This window comes from Artibeus jamaicensis, unplaced genomic scaffold (assembly GCF_021234435.1).
Source record: "Artibeus jamaicensis isolate MK-2021 breed Jamaican fruit bat unplaced genomic scaffold, CSHL_Jam_final contig_956, whole genome shotgun sequence".
NCBI lineage: Eukaryota > Metazoa > Chordata > Mammalia > Chiroptera > Phyllostomidae > Artibeus > Artibeus jamaicensis.
The window spans coordinates 2375777-2387056 of NW_026522021.1; the positions used below are offsets into that span (position 1 = coordinate 2375777).

At 46.4% G+C, this 11280-nt stretch overlaps 1 protein-coding gene across 1 annotated transcript; it reads right to left on the bottom strand.

Moving 5' to 3' along the window:
- Positions 1-2: 2 nt before the first annotated feature.
- On the bottom strand, positions 3-2604 carry COPS6 (COP9 signalosome subunit 6). The gene is made up of 10 exons (XM_037134916.2): positions 2497-2604; positions 2162-2287; positions 1862-1993; positions 1480-1568; positions 1320-1382; positions 953-1000; positions 764-878; positions 580-672; positions 395-495; positions 3-254 (listed from the first exon to the last, which is right to left on the bottom strand). Exons 1-10 carry the CDS (start codon positions 2564-2566, stop codon positions 114-116), a joined length of 978 nt encoding a protein of 325 aa, XP_036990811.1. The 5' UTR covers positions 2567-2604; the 3' UTR covers positions 3-113.
- Between the last annotated feature and the right edge of the window lie 8676 nt (positions 2605-11280).

Genomic DNA, 11280 nt, shown 5'->3' on the forward strand with positions numbered 1-11280 from the left:
GGTGCTGAGGGACTGCCCTTTTATTAATGACAGGTTTCTCTAAAGGGACTATAGCACCCCTCCCTCTGGGACAGTTGTCTGACCCCTGTGCATCAACTCTTCAAAGTACCCTCTCAGAAGAACAGCCCTCGCATCCGCCTGCCGATGCCTTGTCGATCATAGAGGACGTTGAACTTGTTCACGAACTGGTTCATGGTGTTGCACGTTTTGGTGATGGTGCCAAGGTAGGCCATGAGCCCCACATCATTGCATTGCTGGGAGGGAACAGAAAGAACCAGTTCCCCAGGGGATCTGGGTCCTTCACAGCATGCCCCAGGAACAGCTGAGTCCCATGTCCTGCACTCAGAAATGACAGCATTAAGCCCCACCTCCCCATCCTGGGTTTTACACTCACATCATAAAAGTCTGTCTTGAACTTGTCTGTGCTCAGTACTGGAAGACAGTGACACAGTGCATAGGCCTCACGCAGAATCTCATGGTTAAAGGGGACCTCTCCTGAAGGCACAAAAAGTCTGTATTAATGTGGGTGCTGTCACTTCCCTAGGAGAGAGAAAAAGTGCCAGGAGGCCCCTATCCTACCTGCTTCAGAGGCCTTGACATACTCCAAGATGAGCTTGACACGGCTGTGCAGCATCTTGATGGCGCTATGCTGTGCTATCAGGTGTTCAGCCACTGTAGGGGGACGGGGACAGGCCACAGTTGAGAAGGCTTGCGACCACACCTCCCACCCCACTTCCAAGGAAAACCTTCCAGCCTCAGTTACCAGTGGAGTTCTCTCCACTGCCTGTTGCTGTCATGCGAGCCACATGGTCTACACCAATGCGTTCAGCTTCCTCTGTGGCCAGAGTATAGGTCAGTTCAGCAAACAACATTGTGGCCTGTGGAGCATGTAGGGAAAGTCAAAAGCAGGAAACACAAGGGGTAGGATCCAAGGGTTGAAAGAGGGAATTACCTCTCCATTGATTATATCAATGACAGACTCAAAAACGCTGACAGGAAGCTGTAAAGAGACGGAGAACAGCTCTTAGATCAAATGTGCCTGAACCTATACTATGTGCCAAAAATTGGGCTTAGCCTTTTCACTTTAGATTTTCTCATCTAATAAATGCAGTGACAGAGGTACTGTCTCCATTTTACACATGAGGCAAATGCAAGTTAAAAGTTAAATGACTAACTCAAAAGTCACACAGCTGGTAAGTGGCAGAATGAAGATTCAACTCAACAGAAATGTCGTACAGTAAAAGGGGATGAAGATAAAAGATAAGCATACTGACAGACAAGTATGACAAAGTAAGCATAGACGGGGTCAGTGTACTCACATCCGTGTGCTTGGTCATAGGGTTCAACTTAAGAAAAAGGGGGCTCTCGATTATCTCACACACCTGGAAGAAGAAGATGGTGGACACAATGTCAATGACCGTCTTTCTTCCCCTCATTCTCTATTCTCTGCCTAGCATGCACATATGTGAGCATGTATACCTGCTTATGGACGTGGATGTCGGAGGGGTCAGGTGGTCCCCCTGTGGTATACCAACCCAGAAACTCCAGCTCCTTGAATACCTGTTTAACTGGAGAGGAAGGGGCCAAAGTATTTCTTTAAACAAGCCTTCCTTAATTTGCAGCTCCTGGTATAATTTCACCAGCTTCTCCCCTTTCCCCTATAATCCTGGCTCAGTTTAGAATCCCTTCTGTCATGTCATCCTTTACTTTCTTTAGGCAGAATACCTGAATGTAGTCTTTTTCTGAGATATCTTCATTCCACCATACTCATCCCACGTCCTGTTTATTTCTTCCCAACCCCATCCATCTTCCCCACATCTATTTTCTCCCACTCCTCTGCCCACTTCTATTCCCCTCTCACACTGCTCCTCCTTGGTGTAATAATATTCTTTGTCAATGATAATCTTCTCTTCCACGGTGTGTGACAGCAGTTCAAAGGAATTCATCACCTCGATATTTCGGCCCTCCTGCTTCCCGATCAGAGCCCCGATCACTGGGAAGAGAAGGACACATAAGAGGTGAGGGTAAAAAAAACCCCAAAACTTCCCTTATCATTATGTCCTGAGGTCAATGTGAACCAACAAATGGGAAAAGGAAGGAAAAAAAACACTATTGGGGGGAGATGACTAGAAAAGATTGCAGAATTCGGCTTAACACTCACCCTGCACAGGCCGCCCTTCCTGGGAGCGCATGCGAATCCAATGGTCTGAGATGTTCAGAATCACGAGGGGATGAAGAGCGACTGAAACACTCCCAGTCACTCCGGAGGCCATGACGCTGGGGACTACTAAGGGTTGAGGAAAAGAACAGCGGGTGAGAGTCCGGGGCCCACATTCCGCCCGGGAGATGGCAAAGCCCGTCCTATACATCCCTCCTGCAAGTTATCCCAGGGTGCGATGTTCCGTCCGCCCTCCTGACTTCTTCCACGATCTAGGAAGGGGGCCCTGATGCACCCGGAAGATTGTCTCCAGAAGCCGTTCCCGCGGGGCCAGTTACCTGCCGCATCCACCTCCATTCCGCTGCTCCCACCCGTCCCGTTCGCCGCAGCTGCTGCCGCTGCCGCCATTTTCCCCGCGCCCGCCGGCCTGGGCCCCGCCCCCTCCAGGTTTCCGTCCCGCAGCAGTGCATGCGCAGTGTGGCCGGGGCGTGCATCTAGTCTGACGTCTGGACCCCCACAGCCCTTGCCGCCTGGCCTTGGCTAGCACGCCCCTACCCGCAGCCAGCAGCTAAGGCGTCAGGCTCGCACTACCTCGAAGCCAACAGGTTTTCGTAGGCCCTGACCCCGCCTCCTGTTTGCAGCCGGCCTTAAATAAATTACGTGACCTCAACCTTTTCTTCTTCGTTAGTACTTTTGAAATAAGACTGACTTGTTCGTGAGTATATTGCAGAATGAATGAAATGTTATGTATTGCCTTCAGAATAAAATCCAAGCTGCTACCGCGGCCTGCAAGGCCCAGTATAATCGAGTCCCTGCCTGCCATTTGGCTCTGAACCTATGTCTGTCTGGCCTCCGGTTCCCATGTTTCAGCCACACTAGCTTTCACATCTCTTCTTTTCACATGCCCCACTTTCACTTAAGGGCCTTCCGTTGTCTTCATTGTAACCCCAGGACCAACTTAGATACCTTACTCTTGGGTACCTAAATAATTTATTTTTATTTTGTAAGACTTTACTTATTTTTAGACAGAGAGGAAGGGAGAGAGAAAGAGGGAAGAGAAACATCAATGTGTCCTTGCCTCTTGCATGCATGTTTCTTTCCCACCTAGTTGTTTCTCTCCCTCGCTTTCTCCCTCCCTTCCTCTTTCTCTAAAAATAAATAAATAAATCTTTAAAAAAGAAAGAAAGAAAAAGAGTTCCTAGCCTGGCGACTATATGATGATACTGTGTGGCATATTCGAAAGTTGCTAAGAGAGTAAACTCATAAATTCAAAAAAAAAAAAAAAAAAGGGAGGAAAAAAAGAAAAGATCCCTTCTGGAGCTCAGGCTGGGTTTCTGTCCCCACATGCCCCCTCACCCAGCTGTCCTGTGTAGGGCACAGCCTGCAAGTTCTGGTTGGATTGAGGATACATTTCAAAGTAGAGTAAATGGGATTTGTTGACTCAAGAATGTTTGGGCCTTAGGAGAAGCACGTGAATTTATATCAGTTAGTGTGAAACAAGGCTGTCCTGGTCTGTGTGTCATGTTGGCATGCATGTGGAGGAGGGGGGTGTTCACTTGAGGAATTTCAAGACTGGCAAACCCAGTGGGGGTCAGATTGCCAGCCAAAGGTGTTGCCTAACTCAGGCAGACCATGGGTGGGCTTACCAGGCTACGATGGCAATACCTCTAGACGATAGTGTTAAGTGTCCTGCTGCCTCCTGCGTCTGAGGTGTTCCCTTCAGATGCTGGGTTATTGCTCTTCTTCCATGGACAGAAATTGATATGTCACATCCCAGTAGCTATAACTTCTCCTTTTCTCCAATTATTCCCTATATGTACCCAGAACTTTGTCTGCAAGGCCCAGGTGTGAGTGAGACAAGGGCATTTTTACAAAATTTACAAAGACCCATTATGCCCTCCACTTTGGCACCTGTATTTGTTCCCTATTATCTCTAGCTTTTGGAGCTACATTCCTTGGCTCATGGCCTCTTCCTCATCTTCTAATCCAAGTACTTTTAGCAACATCTTTGTTCCTCTTTTCCCATCATCACATTGACTTCCATAGCAAAATCTATCCCTGCCACCCTCTCACATGTACAGTAAACTTAGGATTACAGTTAGTGCCCACTGGGCTAATCCAAGGTAATCTTCCCATTTGAAAACCCTTACTTATATCTGCAAAGTCCCTTTTGTCACATAAAGTAACACTCAGAGATTCCGAGGATTAGGACCTGTTTATCTTTGGGGGCCATTGTTCAGCCTGCCCCAGCATATGTGGGCAACTGTAAGGGATTTGGAGAGCAAGGTCCTCAATCAAGTGATCTAGAACCATGTCAGTCCAACAAGAGAATCCCAGTGGCTGGGCTAGAATGGAGTCCGCATTCCCTAGGCTCCCCTGTGGCTTGGCTGTACCAGAGGGTCTACTAACTGTGCTGTTCTGGGGCAGCCATTATAGGGGGGGGGAAAGAAGTATAATTCCAAGGAATAGTCAAGGCAGAATCTTTAATTTTCAAAATAAGTCTAGAGAGCTTCCCCGCCCCTTTCATCCTCGTCGCTACCCAAGAAGAAATGGCTGGCCAAGAGGAGATAAATGCTTTGGAGGGAGGGCCACACTCCGTGGTCAGCCTGTCTTATTAAGGTGTGTGGACCAGGAGGAGGTAGAGGAGATAAAGGAGGTACAGCTGATTTTGGAGGAGGCCATTCCAGCACTTGGCAACCAGATGCTATCCACAATAAGGAGTGCAAACCGTTCAAAACCTCGACTCTTGGCCCATTCTTGGGTGGCTCTTTTGGCAAAAAGTACACTAATGTCAGGCTGTTGATGGCCCGCATCAAAGCCTAAAACACAACACAGGTTAGTTTCAAGGGCCATCATGATATGGCCTGAGTCAGGGGATCAGACTGAAACAGGGACACTAGCACCAAGAGAGCCCCTAGAGGCTGTGGAAGGTTCAGTGGAGTCAGTTTAGGAGGGACAGGAGGGAGCCTCTGGGCAGTGCAGGCTTGATCAGCAGACTGATGCCAGTCAGTTTTATCAGCGACCTGAGCCTCACCATGGGCATCCATGTGAGTGACCCAACTGTCAGAGCCAAGGAGTTCACTGCTCCAAAGGGTGTGTCTTCAGAATTCCATACCTGTAATTCTCCAAGTGGTGAACCAAGCTGCCATGCTAATAGCCCAAGTCAGTGAAATGTAACACGGCTCATCCAGGGGAGCATTTGCTAGCTGTATAACGAGAACAGCTGTGAGTTCTGCCCAGTGCTTTCAGTTTAACACAGCTGGTCCTAAGGCTGGAAAATAGCAGTCATCCGATGGACCCCATCAGGTTTCACCTTAGTGAAGCCTTCAGCGAGCCAGGCCCAGGCATTTAGGGGAACCTCTGAGACCTGACGACTCCACTGAGCCATGTCTTTGCTTCAAGTGGTTTCTCCCAAAGCAGTAGCTGCCACTTTTCGCGTAAAACCTCTCTAGGTCTAGGCAGACTGCGCTCTTAAAAATACCATTTCTATTTGACTAGTGAGGCCTGTTAGGCTCGTCCCATCGTTTTAACCATGAGGTTCAACCTGATTTACTCCGAAAGGCGGGTATCAGGCTGGAAAATTACAAAGCCTCCTGGGTCTGGAGTTCTTCAGTAGCAGGTGTACTTAATGGCTGTGTCCGGCAGGTGACGCTGTTGCATTGAGAAATGGCCTCTATGCAAAATTGGCAGCACCAGGCAGTTTTTGGTACCTGGGTCACTCTTGTGCCCAGGAATTTGTCCTTACTGCTGCCCAATCTGGAATCTATCAGGAACCAGGCACGGCAGCTGGGTCATGTCCAGCCCAGAGGATATGCAGACCACTGGCTTATGCAGCGCTGGCCAAAAAATGACTGTATAGACACCCTGGCCTTGCACAGAGGGGCACTGTCCCACCAGGCCACTTATGAATACTCCCTCCAAGCCCACCTCAATGAATACTAGTGGCCTTTTATTGGACAGGGGCTGGACAGGCCTCCTGAGTCAACTGTGTTTGGCAGTGCTCCCTGTGGCAGGAGGAACATATGCACTGCCTCACTGTAGCTCAAAGAATCCTGATCCCAGGTGCTGGCTTTGAGCAGGTTCCCAAAACCTACAATGGGCTAGTCATCTGAGAGTAGTCCACATCTTATGGGCACTTTCTCCACCCAAAACACCATAACCACCCTCACATACACACACAGAGGCACCACACATACATGCTCTTTATCCAGGAGCATAAGCTGAGAGATAATAAGATGTTCACATTTCATTTATGATTGGAGGTAGCCAGAAGAGTTTAATGTATAAATAAACTATCATTATTTTTTTATTGACAAAGGATCTGTGGGGGTACAAAGATAAATTGGTCCACATGCCTCTCCCCTAAGAGTTACAATCTAGAAAAAGAGAATAAATCGTGTTTGGTTGTTGTAGAAACTAGTATACCTTGAGCTAATCCCAGCACATCTTCTTGTCCCCCATGTCCTCATCCTGGGCATTTAATCAGTTGCCAAGTGCTCTTATTCTTAGCTCTATAAAATCTCCTATACCAATCTTCCCCTTCCTATTTCTGGCAATACCCTAAAACCTTCTGGGCCATCACTGTCAGTAGACAGCCTGCAGTGCCATTGGGAATGCCAAGGATGTCTCTGCTCACCTGGTCCTGGCACCGGGTGGAAACCCCATTCTCCACAACCTTGACCCCTCCACTCTCACTCTGCCTCCCACTAAATAGAAAATCCAGGCTCTCTGGTGTGATTTACCTCAACTTCCTGATCTCTAACCTAACCTAGAAGGCATATACATCTATAGCCATCTCCTCACCTGCAGTTGTAAAGGATGAAACTTACCTGTAGTTTCATCAAAACATCTTTGTAGGAGCCAGATGTGACTCAGTGGTTTAGAGGCATGCTCCATAGATTGAGCAGTAGCAGTGGAGACAAATGAATAGACTCCAGTCAAGTGCTAGCCACTGAGAGATGACCTGCCAGGTAAAGGTTGCCAAAGCCCACCACCCACACGAAGTGCAGACACTTTGGGTTCCAGCCCAGCCATAGATTCACATTAATAAGATGTGCCATTGTTATGGGAGAAACTCCCAGCAACTCGGTTCTTCTCACCAGTACGGTATAGAATTACAGATCAGCCCTGGCTGGTGTACCTTAGTGGGTTGAGTGCCAGCCAGCCTGTGAACCAAATAGCCACGGTTAGATTACCAGTCAGGGCACATGCTTGGGTTGCAGGCCAGTTTCCAGCAGGGGATGCACGAGAGGCAACCATACGTTGATGTTTCTCTCCCTCTCTCCTTCCCTTCCCCTCTAAAGATAAATAAATAAAATCTTAAAAAAAAAAAAAGAATTACAGATCAGTGAGTCTATTACCATGCAGGCAGGGTTTATTGGTGATTCATTCTCATGAAAGAGAACGGGCCTAGTTAAGGGGGAGTGGTGTTGAAAGGCAAAGGTTCAGGGCAAAGCAGGGTAAGGGTGGGGAAAGTAAGGGTGACCAAAGGCCGAGGTGGCAAGCACAAGCATGGTAAGAGCTGGAGTGGTAAGCATGGAAAGCCAAGAGAGCCAAGAGCACCAAGCCAGAGTCCTGTGTTCTGAAGGCTTCTATAGGTGGCAGGATGGGGTTGAAGAAATTACTTATTGATTGACAGGTGAAGGTGGAGCCAGCTTTCGGTGGTGGGGTGCCAGGAATACACAGAGGTATTAATGGGCTTCTTCCTTTGGGCACTGTGGCCCTTTCTGGCCTTTTAGGCCTTGGGATGAAAGCAGTTTCACAGGCTTTCTTTCCCAGATAGTGGAGACGATTCATAGAATCTCAAGGACTGCTCTCCTCCCGGGTCAGCATGGTGTTTCCTGTGCTGTTGGAACACCTGGCAGTATGACCGGCCCAGGCTCAGGACTGCTGAGTTACAGGGTGAAACATGCCTCCCTCCTCCTCCCTACCTTGGTTGGCTGTCTCTCTCCTTTGGTTGTCACACCATGACAGGGTCTTTGGCTGTTTCACCAAAATTAAAATTTTCATTCACATAAAACCCATATGACTTTTGGCCATATTCGAAAATAACTATCTGACAAGTGAGTTGACCTCACTTGCCAGCCCACCCAGAGCACAGCATCCACATCCCAGCCAAAGCTTTCCCACCCTGTGGCTCCCAATGGGAGCTACTCCTGGATATTGAAGTATATTATTTCCTCCCTTTCTCTAGTCCCTCAGGGGAGTGTTCATTATAGACAAGAAGGTGTGGCTGAGTGGCACTTGTGGCATACAGTGAGGAACTGAAATATCTAGCACCAGGGAAAGAGCTGGGGGACAGTTTTCTCCCAGACAGAAAGAAGGGTAAAGGCCATTGTTCCTTTTCTGAACCCTCTCTCCACAGAATGACAGAGCTGGCAGGTGGAAGCCATATCTAAGACTCCATCAACCTGGCTTACTCACATGGTTTGTTCCACCCTAGAGAATCCCTGAGGCTCTCCCTCACCCAACTCACAGCCCACCCAAGCTGTTACCAGTGTCTTTTCCATATGAATGGTTGGTCTCTGTTCAGGCTTCGCATCTTTCTAAAGCCTCTCAAGCAACAACCAGTCTCATTGAGCCCCCAGCCCTAGCAGCATCCAGCTTTGGATCACAGTTTAGCTTTGCCTGGGAAACTCCAAGTATAGCACAAGCAGCAGCCATCTGCAGACTGCTCTGTAGCTCATGCTAGGTGGCTCCAGGCAGAACATAGGTGGGGGCTGACCTTGGCCTGCACCAACCAGGAAAGCCCAGAGCCTGTGCACCCAGTGGACAGATACAGACCATGCCAGAACACAACCACCCTGCCCCTGCACAGCTGATCTTTCACAGAGGATGGAGGTGGGTAATAAGTGGTCATAACCAGTCCTTGCAACTGAATGGCCTAGGTAAATCCCTCCCATTAACCTGTCAACAGCAATCAAGAGTGAACTACAAGAGGAGGGTGCACTCACATCACACAGAGAGCATACCTCGAGTACCCAGATTGGGTGATAGGGGGAGGCTGTGCCACTCTACCCTATAGGACGCCTACTACATTACACCACACTATCAATATAGGGAGTCATAGCAGCTCTGACCTAATACATAGGAACAAACACAGGGAGACTGCCAAAATGAGGAAACAAAGAAACATGGCCCAGATGAAATAACAGATCAAAACTCCAGTAAAGGACTAAACAAAATGGACATGAGCAATTTATCACCATGAGCAATTTATCCAATTCAAAACACTGGATATAAGGATGCTCAAGAAACTTAGCATCCTTATATAGTGAGTACCTCACCAGCATAAAAAAGAACCAGGCAGAAATGAAGGATATACTGATGGAAATAAATAACAATTTAGAGGGAATCAACAGTAGAGTGGATGAAGCCAAGAATAAAAACAATGATATGTGACATAAGAAAACAAAAAATAACCAATCAGAACAACAAGAAGAAAAAAGAATTTAAAAAAATGAGGAAAGTGTAAGGAGCCTTTGGGACAACTTTAAGTGTATCAACATTCACATCATAGGGATGCCAGAAAGAGAAGAGAAAGAGCAAGAAATTTGAAATCTGTTTGAAAAAAAAATAATGAAAGAAAACTTCCCTAATTTGGTGAAGGAAATAGACATGCAAATCCAGGATGCACAGAGAGTCACAAACAAGATGGATGCAAAGAGGCCCACTGCAAGATACATCATAATTAAAATGCCAAAGGTTAAAGATAAAGAGAGAATCTTAAAAGCAGCAAGCAAAAAGCAGTTAATTACCTATAGGGGAGTTCCCATACAATTATTAGGTGACTTTTCAAAAGAAACTTTTCAGGCTAGAAGGGATTGGCAAGAAATAGTCAAAGTCATGAAAAGCAGGGACCTACAGCCAAGATTGCTCTACCCAGAAAGCTATCATTTAGAATTAAAGGTCAGATAAAGAGCTTCCCAGACCAGAAAAAACTAAGGGAGTTCATCATAACCAAGCCATTACTATATGAAATGTTAAAGGAACTTATTTAAGAAAAAGAGCAATACTATGAACAATAAAATGGCAATAAACACATACTTATTAACAATAGAATCTAAAAAACAAACTAAGTCAACAAGAAGAACAGAGACAGTGTCATGGATATGGAAAATGTTTTGATGCTTGGCAGATGGAAGGGGGTTATGAGGAAATGGGCAGAGAGGTGAGGGGATATAGAAGTACAAATTGGTAGTCATAGACTATCCACAAAACAGGAAATGGAGTAGCCAAAGAACTTACACTAATGACTAATGGACATGAACAAAGGTGTGAGAATTTCGTGAGGGAGTGGGAGTGTTGGATGGAGGGGAGCAAAGGGGGAAAAACTGTAACAGCATAATAAATAAAATATAATTTAAAAGAAAAAAGTAAATAAACATTTCTGGCATCTGGTCTAGATCTAAGGACAATGCAGGAAGACAAGAAACTCCAGACAGTGGGAAACTGTGCAAGATAAACCATACTTTTCCTTAAATAAATCCCAAAGAAGAAAAATTAATTCAGAGATGCTATTGGCTTGTGAAATTATAATTTCCACAGCAAACCTGTACTAACTAAATTACAGGCAACAACAGAATCGGTCTCTGAGTATTACTTTTGCTGCCTCCCTAAAACAAAAATTAAAAAGACTGCATCACTTCTGGAAGTCTAACCTCCTCACAGAGCCTTTTCTTAGCACACCATATTTCATTGGCATTGGTTATTCAAATTATTGTCCTTAGACTGAAGTCACTGAGAGGAAGGTCTGTTGCATTCACAGAGCCGAGAGGCTAAACACTAAATATTGGATAAAGTAAAAGTTGGGATCAAATGTGAGACAGAGCTCTTAAGGGGGATCAGAAGGGCTCTTGTTACTCAGGAGATCAGAAGAGTTTGTTTTGTATGTAATCTGTAAGAACGGGGTTTCATCAGTGAAGGCATAAAAGCAAGTAAAGATGAGTGAACCACTAAACCTTGCTCCTCATTGCATACATTCATCACACCAATAGGTTCCCCCCACCTTTTTAAAAATCAGTTAGTTCCCCAAGTTTTTCTCTCTCATCCCTTGTACAGATTTGTCCTCACTTGAATTCTCTGACGGGCTGGAATGTATTCTTGAGATTTTAGTAATTTAA